Here is a 17,986-nt window from a genome sequence, read left to right as displayed (position 1 = left end):
CACAAGTGGCACTGCACGGCTTTACGCAGCACGGGCTGCCGCCGATCTGATCTCGCCCGACCCTGTCTCCCAGCCCGGTGACAAAGCTGGCACTCAGAGACAATTGCGGAGGCTCGCAGCCAGCCGGAACCGAAGCCCCAAGTAAATGCAACAAAACAGCAGCGACTGGAAAACAGATGGGCAGGGATGGAGGCAGCCAGTGGCAGCGCTCAAGTTTCCCAGGCGCTTCCCTTTCCAGGTGTTGAGTCAGCCTGTCGGCACGATGTGCGTTTCAGCCCTCCTCCTGCCTCAGTTTCCCCTTCCAGTAACTTCCCCAAAGCTGCAGCAGCTTGCCAAGGCAGCGTCAGAGCTAGGAAGCGCCCGGCCACAGGGCACAGAGGCGGCCACAAGGATTTCTTCCTTCTTCGTGGTGATTTTCCTGGAGATGCCACCCTGACGCTGCAGCCCCTCAGTGCCGGAGATTTTGCAGCATGTCCTCCCCAGGAGCGTGCTCATCTGGGACCTGTGGCTCTGGAAGAACCGAGTCCCAGTGCCCCGCTCACAATTCACCGTTCCCAGCCTGGCCAGGGGGCAGCAACACCCAGCAGGGCTTGTTCTGGCGCACCTCGGGCAGGGGAGGCTCCATGGAAGAGGAGATGGAAGCACCAGTTATGTGGTGGAGCAGTTATAACAAGAGCAGCGAAGATGCTTTGAATTCACAACTACCAAGGATCTGAGCCCGATTTTGAGGCATCCCCATGTTCATGTATTACCTTCTTAGATGATCTGCACCTCAGGTTCACCTTGCACCAAAGCACCCAGGCTGTATTTGGGTTCCTCCCCAGCACTTTTGATGGCAGTCACATCGCAGAACGAAAATTTTCCTTTTTTTTTCCATTTAAGGCAAAGTCCTGGGATGTGCCAGAGATGCCTCTGCCCCCAGAAGTGGAACTAACCCAACAAGACACATGCTAAGCGAAGAAGAGGGGATCGTTTGCAGCCAATATTGAAGCACAAAGATCCAACAACCTGCCCCAGACCTCCTGCATCAGTAGGAGACCACAGGATTAGCCTTTTGCATCCCAGCCCAGCGTTACAGAGGTCAGACCCTCCTCATCCTCCTTATCTGCAGAGCAGGGACGAGGCAGGTGCCCACTTAGGTTACCAGTTCTGGGGTACAGCCTCAATGGCAATGTATCATAGCACAGCACCAATCCTAGCCCTCTCCACGACTCCACGGCCCAGGCCGTGCCCCTGCAAAAGGGAACACCACCCTTGGGTGAAGATGGGGAGGCAGACAAAAGTCGCGTGGGCTTTTATTTTCTGTTGTTTTTCCCAATCCCTGCTTTTGCCTCCGCTCCCCTGCCTTCCGCAAAGCATTTCAATAGCAAGGCGGCCAAATCAGGGCAGTTTTTTAATATTCCGGCTGAAAATGAAAGACATTATCAGCAGAACGGCGCCGTTATGAAGCTCGGCCAGGCGATATGACAAGCGGGGAGTGCCAGAGGAAGCCCCAGGCATACTGATCGCCCGCACAGCCCCGACCACGAGCACCCAACAGCACCCCACGGGCCCCACACCCTGCACCGCCTTCGGAGCTGCTCCTGGCCCAACGAGGCAGCACAGAGGGCGATCCAGGGAGCTTTTGGAAACCAAGTCTGGTATTTTCCCTCAAGATCTAGAAATCAAAATGGATTATTTTTTTGTTTCCCATTGTGGGAAGGGAATTAGAGGCCGCCGATTAGAGGCCACGGGTGGGAACGTCACCTGGCAGGGTCCCACTGATCCCCGGGCTCCCGGCCCTCCGTGGAGCTGGGTGACTTAACGGCCACGCTCACCAACACGTCTGAGGATCCCCAGCCTCATTATCAGCTTTGAGGAGAGGACTCGGGAGCCTAAGTCAGCTGGGCAGATTAGAAAACTTATCTCTAGGTTTCCCCAAAGTGTGTGTGTGTTGGGGGGGGGCGTTATCTCCACCCTTTACAAGTGGGTCTGCAGCAGAGAGGACGCACCGAGGGCACACTGCATCAAAGCAAGGTGAGGACCCAACCTGTCCCCATAGCTGACCACAGGTTTCACCTGGAGAAGGCCAAACGAACAACTTCGAGGTGGTCCCAAAATTTTTGCCCTCCCAACACTGTGAAATGGATGGACTACAGAGGAAGATGCGCTGCACCCAGCGCTGCTGCCCTGTGTTGTGCTACAGACGCCGCGGGAGGAGATCAAGCCCTATCTCACGCTCCCCATCCATATCGCTGGGTTTGCTGTGAAAGCTTTTTGGCCCCAGAAGCCCTGAGTAAACAGAGAAGCGAGCCAGGCTACGTGGGAATCCACCCAGGCTCTGATAGCCAACATCTAACAAGGGAAGAGAGCCCTTTTCATCCACCCCCTTCCACGCTGTTTTTAGAGGAGGAAAACATCTTCCCTTGCTTTTAAGCCCCCCGTTGACCTTAAACCCCAGGGATGACAATTCCCACTGCCCGGCCTGAAATGCCTTGGCAGCATCCCACTCCACGCAGCTCTCCCCTCTCCTTTGGCACCGGCAGAGCTGCTCCGCTCAGGCAGCTCTGGTGCTCCAGTCCCGCTGCTCAGCCTGTTCCCGTGCCCGACGTGACAGGTTTGCAGGGACCCCAGAGACTTTTTTCCCCCCCTCGATGGGCTTGCGCCCTGCCGGCGAGAAGCAGCACCGGCTCGCCGAGTCGCAGGGCTGCTGACAACAAAGGCTGGAGGACGAAGGGCCAGGCAGGAGGCTGCGCGGAGCAGCGTGGAGCCTGGCGGCACATCGGCCCCGTCCCTTGCCAGCAGGAATCAATGGAACAAAGGCAGAGCGAAGCGCAAGGTCATGGGAATAACGGGCCATAATTTAACTGAGGGCAACGAGAACAGGGAGGGGGGAAATATTGGGGGAGCTGGGGGAAGGGAGGCAGTGGGTTTCTGCAAGTTGGGATGCTCGGACGATGCGGCCGCGTGCCAGCTCACGGGGCAGCGGTGGGTCGATCAAGGAAGGGGAAGATGTCACTGCAAAGGGGATGTCAGAGCAGCAGCAAAATAAAGGCAGCAGCCTCCGCCCAGCAGGTCAGCTCGGTGGCTTTAGGGACACGGCAGGCGGCAGGCTTCAAGCCTCAGCTATCGCATCAGGTTCTCTCCTTGCTCCTTCATCTCTCCACATCTGCACCTATTTGTTGGTTGTCATTCAGGTTTAGATCACAAGCCCTCCGGGGCAGAGAGCGTCCTTTTGCTGGCTGCTGTACCAGTCTCGACCGCACAAAGGTTTGAAAGAGCAGGGCAAGTAGCACGCTCCTGGCTCAGGACAGTCCCGAACCCAGACCAAGGTATCTGCAAACTTCCCCTGAGCATCACACGTCAAGATCCCCGGGGCAAAAGCTCTTGGAAACAGGAAGAAAAAAGCAACCAAATGGAGGGAGGAATGGGGCACACTAACGGTCCCTTACTACAGAGCAAGGAGGATGCAATAGCAAGTAACCAAAGGGTGTTTTTTTCCTCTCCTGCTCACTTTGAGAGAACTTAATTTTGGCAGAGAGGTGTCCGGTCGCTCTCGGGAGCAGAGCAGGGCTCCAACAGCCCAGGGTCAGCGGCTGTCACTCACGGATCTTGGTGAAATACAGAGAATAGCCCCGGTGTCACCCACTCCTCCCTAAATGCCAGCTAACAGGCTGCAGGAGCACACAAGAAGAGTCTCGTAGAAGGATTCCCGACGTACAACACATCAACCAGCCTTTCCTAGCCTTGGGAAGGAGCCCGCATCCCCCTTCTCAGCTCCAACCGCTGGGCCATCTGCCTTTCCTCCTACCAGGCAAACAGTATCCTGCTTCTTCCCACCTCCTCGTGCTCGCTAGCTGGAGCCAAGCTCCTAAAAGGCCAGCCCAATATTTCAGTTCCCCAGGAACGAGGTGCAGGTCGTGCTGGAGCCGTCCTCCTACCCGGCTGTAACGAGGCTGTTTATTAGGGAAGGTGCTCCAACGTCCCCTCGTCGCCCAGTTTCCTACAAAATTCATTTTTACAGCATGCGCCGAGCCATAAAAAGGTGGTAAATATTCATAGTATGAAAAACACTCATGGAGAGGATATACTGCACTTAAGAGAGAGATCTGCATTCATTTTATATGCTGCAGAGAGGCTTTTTAGCGATTGCAAACTTGTGAATCCCCACTCTGTTTCAGAAAAGATTGAAGGAGGGAGGCTGGGCTGGAAGTCCAGGATCCTGCCAGCTCTAGGAAGGAGCTGCTCTCGTGGGCAGGACGGGAGGAGGGGGAAGCTTGTTAAATCAAAAGGCTTAAGCCCAGCTCCAATAAGGATCACGCCGCGTCTCCTTGAGGGACCACAAACCTCCCAGGCAGCGGTCGTCTGGCCTCCATTTATCTACCCGTGATAAAAAGCTATGAAACCTGGCACCGGTCCTCTGCCACAGATACCTCTCTGGGTCCTGGGGAATACGACACAACCCCAAAGGGCAGACGGGGCGGTGTGGCAGGGCCAGGGCTGGCGTTTCCCCAGGGGCTCCTGGCTCTGCCGCGCATGGTCCCCGCCAGCTCCCTGGTGCTGCCTCCACCCCCAGCAGCTCTTTATGAAAGCGAACGCCCAAGATCACAGTTTCCAACAGAGCTGCTGGTGGTGCTGTGCCCTTCGCACCATTTAAATGTCCGATTGCACTCATTCAGCCCCTGGAAAAAAACAGCGCTCCTCCAACCCGTGACAGCTTTGACAGCCAGACTCCTTAATTCCTTTTTCTTATTCCCTTAATCTGTCATCTTTATCAGGCTGGGGAAGTGCCAGGCAGCATGCAGGAGCCCCGGCCCCGATCAATCTCCACATTACAGCTGACAGAATGGTGCTAATAACTTATTGATCTAATGTTTGCCAAGCCCCACTGGGGCTGAAAGGCTGCCATTGATTGGCTTGAGGGAAGGAGCCTCTCAGCTGAGAGCAGAGGAAAGCCTTCGAATTGTCTTCTTCCCCAGGAGCTCGGCGATGGAGGGAGGGTGGGGAAGGGCCAACGGGGAGGAGGACCCGGGAACCGAAGGGAGGAAGAGGAATGGGAGGGAGGAAGGGCGCGCGTGTGGGATGAGGAGTAAGGATGGAGGCAAAAGGAGGGAAAAAAGGGTCTGAGAACCAAGGAAAGGCAAGGAGGAGGGAAAAGAGCAGGAAATGGGAGAGGAGCAAAGAGAAGAAAAGGAATTGGAACAAAAGGCTTGTGCAGAGCTGAAAAATTAATGAGATAGGCAGGCGACCCTCCTCTTGCTCATGGCAAAGGGTTAATAAAATCTTTCCAACCACGTGGCACCGCTGGCTGCTCTGACCAGGTCTGATGCCACAAGCTTGCACCCGGGGAGAGCGCATCATCTCATTTCATTTAGGAGCTGGTTCCTCGCACTCACATCCTTGAGAACCCCCTCCCATCTCCTGCTCTTGATTCGCACCGGGGAGGCTCACCTCCACCAGAAGCCCTCGGGCATGCTTTGCCAAAGGGTGCGTGTGCTGGAGCAGTGCTGGAAGGCAGGACCTGACCCGGCAGGGCTTCGGCTTCAAGGAAACAAGGAGCGGGGCAGCAGCTCCATGCCTGCTACCCGAGCACCAAATCCCAGGGCAAGCTTTCCAGGCAAGCAGGCTGGGGGTACAGGGTCACACCTGCCGTGCAGCAAGAGCAGGAGGCTCAGGTTTGCGGGACCAAACCCGCAGCATCCAAACCTGACGACAAATTCGTGTGCCGGAGCAGGAGCACTGCCAAAGCCCTGCCTCTGAAGCATCACCCGGACTCGTGGCAGGGGCTCACAGAAGGGGACATGTCAGGTACCGACCACGATCCGTACTGGATTTCTGTATTTAACATCAGGGAGGTGTCACCGTGCCGACGATTCGTTTTCAGCGCTTTGCGAGCCACCTGTGAGACACCTGGGAAAGGAGGTGGGAGCAGGGAGGAGGTTATTTTTGGAAGCAGGATAATCCTGCTCCTCCTAGAGCTGCAAGGAAAGGAAGAAAATCGCCGCTGATTTCCGTTTCAAAGCCACCACGCGTGCCAACCTAAGTCTGGAGGCTGAGCCAGCGGACGGGGCCACGGATGCTGTGTCCTTGCTGTGCTGGGCTGCACGGAGCACACTGGCCACAGGGGAGGCCAAGCCGCTTGCTCCAAGCACAGGGCACTGAACTACCTTATTTCCTTCTCCTCCTGCAGTGACAAAGCCAGAACCTTCACGATGACACCAGCAAAAGGCACTGCACTGACCTATGCAGGACACGGCAAAAGGGAATGCTGAGTGCTTCCATGTCTGGCTTTCCCATTTTTCCTTCACCTCCCAAGACCTCCATCTGGATTACAGAAGGATGCTGGCTGCCTCCAGCCAGGCTTCAGAAAAAAATAAAAATTAACTTAAATGGAGCACAAAGAAAGGACAATTCTCCAGATCCGAGCCAAGTGGACAAACGGCACCGACAGAGCCTAGACCCTCACGTTGCCTAGGCGAACAACTGTCCTTCGTGGAAAAACATGCGAACAAGGGTGGCTGGGCTTACAGCTCCCAGATGCCCTCTTGGTGCTGATTTTCTGCTCAATTTAAGGCAGCAATTCAATAAAGGCTGCTGCTTTTTTTTTTGTTATTGTTTTGCTTTGTTAAATGAAAACATGCCTGCATCCTACCTCATTATCACACGCTCAGAAAACAGCCGTTCGCTGTGCCTCTGTCTCTAATCATTAGCTACGACATCCCTGATCCCAGTTCCTTCTCAGCCCCCACATTAACTCCTCCCTAGCAGAGGAAAGTCCCAAGACTGATTTTGGACATGGGAAGCTGTCTGCAGTTCACTGCTGAAATTTCTCCTTCTCCTTCTCTTAGTCAACAGAGCATCAAGCGGAAAGATGAGACGGGAGCCTTAATACAGAAGAACAAACAACCCTGGAGAGGGAGAGAGATCTCTTTCAGGATGTTTTTGAGACACAAGAGAAAAAGCACCAGGACTTGCTGTGCCCATGAAGTGCCCTCTCAGACCATGTTCAGACATCAAGCCGACCCCACGAGGGGCAGGAGGAGAGGGAAGATCCAACCGCCTCCTCCAGCACCAGCGAGCCTGCTGCCTCCGCTTCTACCCGTGCAAAAGTCCTCCTGGAAATGAAAAGCCATGAAATCTGCAGAACTGAAGGGGTTTGGTGAGAAAGAGGAGGAATTAGGAGAGGAGGAGAAAGAGGAGTTCTGCAGGAGGGAAATGAGGCAGGGCCATGGGACTAGGACTGCAAAACGCGTGTGCACCTCCTCGAGCAGCGTGTGCCCACGCAAGGGAGAGCCAAGGGTGCCTGCCCCAGGAGCTCCACGAGGGCTCCTCTGCCCTCCCCTGGCAGGCTGCATTAGCCAAACGGGATAGAGGGGATTGGACTTGTTTACAGGCACACCGCTAGCTGCTTAAAGGGGCTCTAAATCCGTGTTTGATGTGCAAACCGCCAGCTTTGCCGCCGCGCCTTTGTCAAGCAGCCCCGGCTCTGCTCATCCCCGTGTGTGCCTCCCTCTCTCAATTAAGATTAAAAGTGCCTTGTGCCATCATCCGCTCTCAAGGTAAGCCCCTCTGTAGTGCCACCGCTGTACCCTGTCTGCTGCCTCGCCTTTATCTGATCCATTTGGAAACGACTTTTATATTCTCATTAGGCTCGCCGCCTGCCCTCCCCTCCCACGCGCGCTCCCCCGGAGGCATTTCAGCACACTTGCTCTACCTTTGCAGATGTTGCTAAGCCTCTTACTGAATCTCACCAACGCAGGCTGTCTCCGTGTGTTCCCAAGGAAGTACAGCCCCCATTATAGGTACTTTTCCTTTCTTCCTCCATTTGGCATATTATATCCCCATCGTGACTGCAATTTAATTAGCACCAAGGAAAGCATCCTCCGGCACTTCCCGCTGCAGAGCACCACTGTGAGAGAAGGACCGAACGGAAAATCGGGTCTGTGGGGCCAAGGGAGGAGTGAGCAGCGACCTCGCGCAGGTAAACAGCCCCGGGAGCTCTGGGCATGGCCAAAGCCCATTTTTCCAGGCAGGCTCCCTGCGTGTTCCCCTGCCCTCCCGCAGACTGCCAGCCCCAGGGGAGCAGCTCGCCTCTCCTCTCCGCACAGGGGGGCACCTCGCCGCCCTCCCCTCTCAGCAGCTGCATCAGCCGGCTCCAATTTTAAATAATAATACTGACCTTTACGAAGTCAGGTTCAGCTCAGAGGAGGAGGAGATTAAACCCAGCAGCTGGGTGGAAGCCCAGCGCAGATATAACCTAGGCTTCAGAAGAGGAGCTGGATATCACTGCGATCAATGGGGAGCATTGGAGCTGGCAGAGGGGCCAACACCCTTCCCTTGCACCACATTCCCCAATCCTCCACGAACATTCACAGTCTGTGCTGGAAGCAATGAATATTTGCACGCTTGAAACTTGCACAACCGTTTGGTGAGCAGCCGTTACCCAGAGACCGTACGAACCAGTGCTCTCAACCTGCGAGCATGAGCTCTTCCACTCCCAGCCACAAAGAGAGGAAGAGAAAGCAGAAGCAGCAGAAAATTTACTGTTCTTAAAAGCGTGAGAACCTGACACTGCCAACAGCCAACCCAGATGAGACGGAAGGAAGGATGGCATGAAAAGCAAAGGATACGACGGTGCAGATGTGTGAATTCCTAACCTAGGACTGAGATGGTTTTCCTCAGCCAGTTAAAAATTCAGAGTTATGAGCAGGGCAGCTCTTCCCCGAAACCCAGCACCCCCTGGGACCTAAGGAAATCCAAGTGCATCAGTGATAATAATTGTAATAAATCTGCAGTGCCGCAGAGCAGGCCCAACACGCGCGGGTTTGCTCCGTGATTAAGAGATCGCTGCAACACCCCCGGGTCCCCAGTGGGCCCCGGGCGGTGAGATACGGCTCCCATGCATCAAACACGTAAGAATATCTCAATCATTCCCGCAGCCGAGCGCGGCTCCGGAGCCGATCGATAGGGCAATTAGATTTTATCGGGACACGCCTCTCGGCCACCTACTTCTGCTGTCCTTGCAAAAGCCTCGCTTACCCCTGCCGGTGCCGGCTCTCCGGGCGCCGTACCGAGAAGCACTGGCTGGAGCATGGATTCAGGGGGTTTGGGTTTTTTTGTTTGTTTCTGTAGGTTTTTGCTCTTGGCATTCTTTATTTCTTTTGAAGGCCCGGTATCAGGGGATGCTTTGAACATGAGTGAGGCTGCCAGCCATTCCTATCCAGAGCTCTTCCTCCAGCACACATCCTAGCAAGGGGGAACACCCCCCGCACCCAAAATCTCTCACATGGGGAATCTCTAGGAGCACGCTTTAATCCAAATTATCGTGTTGTCACAGTGGAATAACGATAGAAAGGTCTAGCAAAGAAGCCAGGGAGGACAAGCCAGGAAACAGAGCTCTGCTGTTGGCTTTATCACCTTGGGCAGATTTGCCTCTCCATGCCTTGGTTGACCCGTGCATCCCTACAACGTACTCTGAGACTGGTGGAAGGCGTTATGCATCTTGTCCAAAAAAATTTCACTCTCTGGTAACACAACTACCCTCCTTTGCCATTATCTCTGTAGATTAGCAGTAACGGTCTTATCATTTTTGATGGTCAATCTATTTTCAAAGCACTGGAGCTCTCAGATTTGGTAGCCCAGGTTTCTGTAGGTGCTAAACTTGCCAGCATGTGACAGTCACTACACTTGTCCCAGTCGCATGTAAGCGATGCAATGGGGAGCTCAGCCATTTGTCTGTGCTGACTCCACAGTCGTTGTAGCTCTTTGGGCCTCTCATGACCCAAAACGCAGTGACTTCTTTTGTCCCAGCTGCCCCTGGCCTAAGACTGCGCCTCCTCCAGGCTCCTTGCTCCAACCAGTCGGCACCCACCACGAGGGGTTATCAGCCCCTCTTCTGGCCAGGGCCAAACCCCATCCGAGTCTTTCAGGACACAATTATTTTGGAAGTGCTTCTGCTTTCCCAAACTGAGCTGTTCAGTCTCTGTTCCCAAATTTAACCATCACCATTGATATACAGTGACCTGGTTTCACTTAAAAATTATTCACAGACCTTCCAAGGACATTAATATCAGTGCTGCTCTTCCAACCACGGGCCTTTTATGTTCCAGCAATGTTCTCCTCAGTCCCTTTCGACCTGACCATCAGCCCAGCTCTGGTTTGAACCCTGACTCCAGACTCACCTACCCCCCAGAACTCATCCGAGCCCTACATGCCATCCGTTTCCAGTAGTTCCAGCCCCTTCCATCATTTCAAAGACCACTCAAGATCCAGTAATTATTCCAATTTTCCAGTCCATGTTCAAAACTATCGCACTGCCTCTAATCTTAGCCTTAACTATAAATCAAGCGACTCTCGCAGAATTAATCATAAACCAACCAACCCTGCCAACTTCAGCCCTCTTAGCCCCGGGGGCCCTGCAATAAACAAATCTCTTCCAGTCGTGCTATCCCCGTTTCTCACTCCCCCGCTTACAGCCATAGCCAAAAAATCCACAGACACTCACCCCTCGTCCTGAGCGTGCACAACCCTCGGTCCGAGCTGCAGCTCAGCCTCCAGAGCGCTCGGCCCCTGCTGGCTGGGACCGTGCGCTCGCTGCACACCATAAATGCTAACCCAGCAGCAGCGAACACTCGAGCATCGGATTCCGACTTACTTTTAGAGCAGCGCAGCTTACGGTCACGGGTGACGCGGGAGTTTTTCAGAGGTCTGCATTAGCATCGTTTATTCAGCGCCGTCCATCTCCAAACGCCGCTCTGTGATATTCTCATAACCCAAACACGCAGTGCTTGTTCTCAGAGGCATACAGCGCAAACGGCAGGCAGCTGCGGGCACGTTTCTTTTCCCCTTACTAAGAGGTTTAAACAACAGCCAGTCTTTGAGACTAACCCAACATTAAGTCTCTTAAAATTATATACGCAGCAATTAGTTCTAGCGTTCTCCCCTCCCACTCATGCCAGTAAAAACAAACAGAAACAAGGCATAAATCCAGTAATCGGCAGCAGCTACAAACCCCAGCACATTTTGTTTCTGTTCCCTTGGCTTCCAGCGGTGGTGGTGCAGGTACCAGACCAGCACACCTAGACCCAGAGCTGGCAGGTTCTGGGGAGGTTTTGGCAAACGAGCCTTCCTTGGATCAAATAGCCATGGAGAGCGAGCTATTGCCTGGCAGCAGGGACAAAGCAAGAGCTGAACCATCCCCGTGGAGATGTGACAAAGCCCCTCTCCCTTCAGATACCCAACATCCCCACCATGCCCCCAGCTGCTCTTTTGCTGGTCGGCTCTCTTTAGACACACCAGATCTATCACGTCCTGAAAGGCTCTGTCACTTGCTTGGTGGCCTCTCGTGTGAACGAGCCCTCTTCTTTTTCATTGCTCAGCCTTTCCTTGGGATCAGAGCCAAGCGCTGCCGTCCCCACTGCTACAACCCCTGTGTGGTGCCTGTGTTTTATATTTCTCGCCGTTTCTTATGGTTCAGAAGCTAACCGGAGAACCTCGAGCACGAATTCTAGCAAGCACAAACGAGGACCTCGCCATCTAATCTTTGCTCCTGTTTAACACTGACGGGAATGAAAAGTGCACTTTGCATTTCTGGAATGTTAAGGATCTCGGAGAATTTCAGCAGCACTGATAAAGCCCAGCAGCCTCCCTGTGAAGCAAACATTATTAAAACCCATTGTAACACGCGAGGTCAGCTGAGACATCCAGACACGAGTAACGTCGTACAGAACAACTTATCTCTCTGGCCAGTTTGTCTCTTGGAGCTGTGTAACGAAGAGAAAAAGGACATTCAGCTGTGCAAGCGAGGAGGGGGAGCTCCTCGTGGCTGCCCTACAGACAGCCCAAATCCCCCAGTTCAGCCCTACACACACGTGGAACCCAACGCTCCCTGCAGAAGCGGTTGCACCAGCTCAGGTGCCCCTGCAGGCAGGAGGAAAGGGGTCAAGCCTCAGCAAAAGGCGAACCAGGTGCCTCCAAAGGCATTCCCAAAGAGCATTAGATGTGGTGTTCTTCCCTTCGGATCCCAGGTTAAGTTACGTGGTCAACAGAATGACTTACAGGCAAGTATGAACAAAACCACACGCACACAGATTTTCAGGGAAGGCCTACATTAACATGCACAGAGAGATCCGGGTCTGATTTGGAAGACCAAAGATTGCTGTTTTCCCTACAGAGAATAGAAAAACCAGCATTACTCCCACTTTTTCCTCAAGTTTTAATTATTCTCAAAAGCAAACCGTAGGCTCTGCGAGCAGCAAGCAGAGCTCTGGTTTATTACCAGTGCCTCACTTGTTGGCTGACGCACATCCACCACCAAAGCACCCTTGCCCAGAGCTCCCTTTCTGACATCCAGACAGGCACAGCACTCCTGCTTTCACCACGTCAAGGAAGTTCAACTTCCAAAAAAAAAAAAAAAGAAAAGAAAAAAGAGAAAGAAAAAAAGCCAGGTAGCAGTCCAAAACCAAACAAACACACGCTCACAAAGGAGTTGGCAGGCACAGAGGCAGCATGGGGAACCTCTGATTAATGAAATTACAAATCAAACCGTGCTCTCTGCAAGGCCTTTCTGCTTCACTTGACACTAACCCTGGGGACATTTCACTTCTTTGCTGGCGCAAGCTCCTTTGCCAGTAGTTTAACACAGACCACTAGATTTGAGAATAAAGCAGGGCTGAGATCTCAAAAGACCGCACCGCTTTAACACCAAGAAATCCTTCCCATGTTAATCTCTGGCCAGAATATTAAGAGACTTCACGTAGCTCACTCTGAAGTGTAACACGAAGAGCCACGGGAAAAAAAAAAGAAAAAAAAAGAAAGGAGCTGCTGAAAAAATGCACAAATGGAGGGGTGAAAGAGAGAGGAGGGAAGTCACTGAGCCCCAGCCAGCAGGACCTGCTCCAGCCCCTTACCTGCTGCTCCCAAGCCAACGTCGATGCTGTTCCTCTTGAATTCACAGCGGCTCTGGGTCTCTGGCATAACGAGCTGACGGCTCTGATGCAGGTTGGAGATGATAGTGGAGAGGTCGTTATCACGGCTGCAACAGAGCAGAAAAGCACCAAGTTAAGGAAATCCTATTTGCCACCACGTAATTGATTTCTGTGTGTATGTGCGTACGCGTGCGCAAGCTGCTTTTGTTTGCCCCTGACATCGCCGCCTTGCAGGAAAGGTTCTCCCCCCCCAGCCGCCAGGCTCCAAGGTAACCTCCTCTACTTTTGGGGAGCGGAGAGCGAGCACGAAGCACTTCCCAAGCAGCCCTCTCATTTCCCATAAAGTACTCGGCAGCTGCCAGAGCTCCTGATTTCAGTGCTGCCAGATATAACTTGCGTGGGCCAGAACTTACATCTCAGATGGAAAAACTGAAAGCGCACGAATTGGCAGATCTGTTCCCGAATTAATAGGAAACTTGAACTGAAATAACTGATAGTCTTCTATCAGCTGCCACCCTTCTATTCTCAAAAAAAAGTAAGTTTTTCCATTCCGTCACTGCTGGAACACAAGCCTACTTTATTTACTTGAAGAATTGTTTTTCTTCTTGGAGAGAAACCCACCGTGAACCTGGACATCTGCATCACTCCGAGCCCACGGCTCAGACTTATTTACGAAACTAATTTTCAACTCTTCACTCCTGAAATAATGCTCCCTTCCTTCTGGGACGAGAGCACCCATTAGAGTGGTTCAGCATTACTGTGCCTGCTATCCTCGCATCAGGCTGCTGTCAAGTAGGCTACTTCAGCCTTTTTTCTTTTCTCCTTCTATGGAGAGGGAGAGCACAAACACGAAAAGACAGTCGCTGTAGCAGATACTGCAGTTCAGCTGGCAAATGCTTTGGCTTGCAAAGCTCTTGCAAAATATTTCTCAATAAACGATACACAAACACTGAAGAGGAAGAACAAGCAGAAAAAAAAACCAACAACCCTATACGTGATACTAAATGGAAACGCTGGATCGTCTCCCTTCTCTTTTGGGTTGCGTCTACGTTAAACCACCCGACCTTCCAGCACGAGGTGCTTGCTCCGAGCTAGACGTGGCTCTTTTCCTTCCTCTCCCCTTCCTAAAAGGAAGACGACGGGCAGAGGAAGCAGAGACGCTTACAAAACCCCGCGCGCCGGGAGCGGAGCCTTGCCCCCGCTGCCCTCCCGGCCCCTACTCACACGAGGAGCGCGCCCGCCTGGTGCCGCTGCCACAGGCAGCACATGGCCGCAGAAAGCGTCCTCACCTGGGACCCGCGGGACAGCACGGAGGGTGCATTATCTGCGGAGCCACCTCGCGATCGTCTTCCCTTAAATATCCCCCTCCTCTCCCCCCACCTCCTCCCCACCTGCTGCCCCCCCCGAGCCAGCGGCTCTGGGCACCAGCCCCGGATCTGCTCAGATGCTCCGGGGAGCCCAGCCCCGGTGCAGAAGCAGGGGCTAATCTGTCGTCTAGCTCCCCGCTAATCAGATAAGTTTATGACAGAAAGTCTTTAGACAGAGGTACTTTCAGCGGGCGTCTGGCTCCAGATTTTCACGAGATGCGGCAGACGCGACCGGGCTCCCGCTCCAGCAGCCGCTGCCCCGCTCCCTGCTGCTCCCCCCGCGGCCCCAGCGCCGGGGCTGGATGCTCAAATCCCAAAGCCTTTGAGCACCCACTGCATCTTCCTCCGCTAAACCAGTTCAGATTCCTCCTTATGCAAGCAGAAGGCTAATTACTTAAGCAAGCCCACAGGTGAGTGGGAAGCCCGTTTCTCCTGCGCCAAGCAGTTTTGGGTCTTATCCTCTTTTAGCTGCCACCTTTAAGATGCATTATGCAAATATTTGGGTGTCTTAAGTCATTTATGGGATTAATGTGAAGTGATTATCAGTTCTTTTTAATCATGCCAATCAATAACTGGATGTCAGGGACAGAGGACAAATGCAGATAAACGCTGCCATCAGCACAACGCTTGGGAAAGGGCGGAGGAGATGAGCCAGAAGTGCAGAGGGAGAAGGCAGGGAGTAGGAAGAGAAAAATGGGATAATTACATCTTTGCATTTGCAGAGTGTCTTGCATCCCAAACGAGCCCAAAGCCCCTCTCATACGTAAACACGTTAAGAGAGCTATGAAAAGGAATTGGGTTTGTATCCACCACTAAAACGCAGCTGCCTCTCTTTCTGGAAAAGGGCACAGCAACTCCTGAACATGGCTCGACCCTCCAAGACGCGATGCAGCCGCTGGAAACCAGAACCAGCAGACAGACCCCAGAACGGGTATTGTTCTTCCAAAAAGAAACGGACGTTTTTAGATTTTCCATGACCTTAAATTTAAAATCGTCACAATATCAAAAGGTGCATTTGCAAGTCCTAACTCCGCGCAGGACCAGGAACCCAAGCGGGCTTTGAACCCGGCTCAGCCCCCCCACACAACCACACAGGATCCCAGAAATCACAACTTTGCTGGAACACCTTTGCAGAAGGCAAAGCGAACACCAAGGTGACATTGAGAGGAAAGGGGAGAAGGACTGCAGCTCGGGCAGCTTTTAACACATCAGCCTGTTCCCAGGAGCTGTTCTGCTGCCTCGCTGCGCGGGAGGCTTGAAGCAGAGGCTGCCTTTTTGTTCTGGGCTTCTTCCACAGCCGGAACAACGGGAGGCAGCTTGGAGCTGGGGCTCAGTCTTAGCAGGAAAAAAGAAACACTGAGGGGTGGCTAGATCAGCTCATGAAAAATTGAAATACCTTGCTGCTTAGGTCAAGATTTTAAGCATTTTTTTTAATCCTGTAGGCCCAGCTGGCTCCTGCAAATACAGCCCCACGCAGCTGCAGTCAGACACCAGTGACCGCGTGGGCTCTCCAACAAGGGACGTACTTGTGGAAGGCTCTGCTTGGACCCCATGGGGCTCTACCACCATGCTGGGGGCACAGAATCAAGCCAGCTTTAGCTCTGCAGACAGCTCCGCCACCTCCACCTTACCCGTGCCTGCTCAAGACAGCAAACCAGCCTCGTTTTTACCAGAGACCCTCCTGAGCCTCCAAAGAGTGAAGCCCAACTGACTGCTTTTCATCCCAATACCATTAAAAAAAAAAACAACAACTAGTCAAAGTTTAATTTTTTAACAGAATCTCAGGTCTCCCCCTTAGCCGGGAGGCAGGGCTCTGCCCAGCCACCAGCCAGTTTCAGAAGTCACCCTGCTTTTGCACGCTCGCCACCTTGGACTCCAAGATTGCAACTGCCTTTGCACCTTCCCTGAGGTCACACTGCCTCACCCCCTGCCTTGTCCGTCTGCCATACAACTCCTAGAAACAGCCTAGTGTGTTTCTCGACAGAAAACAGTTTCTGGAAAAATTCAAGCCAGCACCTACCTTTCCTGAAGGCAAACCGTGCCCTGTGCAGCGTGCTGCCCCAGCGAGCACCGCACCGCTGCAAAACGAGGGGCACCTGGGCAGTCGTTGGCTCCCAGGTGGCCGATGATGGCCCTGCACCAATTCCCTTCGACCACCTGGATCCCAATTCCTCACCCCCACTCCTGTTGGATTTTTGTGCCCCCATCCCATGCAAAAAAGCCCCCCAGTCTGAGCCCATCTCATGGACGTGCCCAGGTTTTGGGGCTGCCTCAACAGCTGGCACGGCACAGAACTGATGCCCCCTCCCTCACCCAGGACGCAGGGTGCTCTCTGGTGTTCAGTTTGCTCTCAAGGCACAAGAACGGTGTTTTCAAAAGTCCCTTGGGGAAAAGGCTGGCTGTTCCTCTGTCTTTATGCACCCCCTATATTGCTCACATTAATCCCAGCGTACACAGAATGGGAAACAAACTCTTGGGCTCAGGGCTCCAGCAGGCAGAGCCAACATGGGACTGAAGAGCGCTCCCCCGGAGGGAACGCAAGAGGAAAAAGAGTGTCTGGCTTGGGGGATATTAAGATGCAGAATTAAGATGCTTCAGGAATACCAACAGACACATAGAAACCTGGGTGCTTGCACCACAAATTAATGCAGCTGAAGACAAGGATGGAAGCTTCCCGGAAGGAAAAACCAACAGGGGTGCGAGAGCATCCGCAGTCCTCAGCAGCAAGAGCACAACTCTTGCCTGACCCCAGAGGGAAGGAGCCTGCACCAGGGGGACTGGGGAGGGCAGGTCCTGCCCATGCGGAGGATTTCCCCCTTGGTGTGCCGAAGGCAGAAATTCCTCCCAGGTGCTCACTTGCAGCCCCAGCAGGGCACAGGCACGCTCTGCTTTTCCTTTGTCTCGTCTCCCCGTTGCTGCCGGGTGCCTGTTAATGCAGGCACCCCCCACACGCACAAACACACATGCACACACAATCAGATTAAAGGTCTGATCCCTTCCAGTAGCATAATATTATATTTTAAAAACCGGATTAGGGAAGGGGGCTTGAGCAAGATACAGATCTCCTGAAAGGTCAAGGAGGAGACAAATAGCCTTCTGTAGGGCTGCAGGTTGCCATGGCAATGCTCAGTTTGCATGGGGTTTGGTAATTAATGGTTGGGGGGCCCCCAGTAATTCAGGTGTGTTTCACATGCGCTGAGGGATGGCTGCTTGGGCAGTTCCACCTCCCAGAAGCAAGTTGTGCTCTTACAGTGAAACGAAGGGTGGAAAACCAAGCACTTAGTGCCAGGGATTCCAGCAGGCTCCAGGTTTGTTTCTGACCGGGAAGCAGGTCAGTGTTATGGACACAACCTTCCTTAAGATCTTTCTTCTGGTATCTGGCCCAGAATGACCGGAGCTCTGGTCAGAAGACGTGCTTCTCAGGTATTTCTGCTATTTTGGTGGGCCAAGTTTTACAGAGAACTTGCAGCACAAGCAGACTTGAGTGGCAACTTCGAATCCCGTGCACCTCGATCCAGAACACCAAGCCTCGGCCAGACCTGTGTCTGAACAGGGCATCTAAACGTGCCCGGTAAAGCTGAACTCCTTTTGTCGCTTACAATTACAGCTGACGTGCTGCTGCTCGTTCCCTGAATCCACCAGCCTGGTTTTGTGACATCAAACTTGGCAGCAGCGGAGAGCAGTAAACGTTCAGAAAGGATGAGCATTTTGTGT

The 17,986-nt window shown here is 53.3% G+C and overlaps 1 protein-coding gene across 12 annotated transcripts in view; it reads right to left on the bottom strand.

The window, feature by feature from the left end:
• SAMD11 (sterile alpha motif domain containing 11) overlaps positions 1–17,986 on the bottom strand; it is a 173,293-nt gene that overhangs the window by 32,275 nt on the left and 123,032 nt on the right. For all 12 annotated transcript variants that reach the window (XM_080563770.1, XM_080563769.1, XM_080563771.1 and 9 more), the window contains one exon: positions 12,888–13,012. In XM_080563770.1, coding sequence (XP_080419896.1) covers positions 12,888–13,012 — 125 coding nt within the window. The remainder of the gene's footprint in view (positions 1–12,887; positions 13,013–17,986) is intronic.

The sequence above is a fragment of the Anser brachyrhynchus genome, assembly GCF_964034855.1.
Source record: "Anser brachyrhynchus genome assembly, chromosome: 21".
NCBI classification, from domain to species: domain Eukaryota; kingdom Metazoa; phylum Chordata; class Aves; order Anseriformes; family Anatidae; genus Anser; species Anser brachyrhynchus.
Note: the sequence above shows the minus strand (reverse complement) of the source record. Positions and strands in the feature narration are given on the sequence as shown.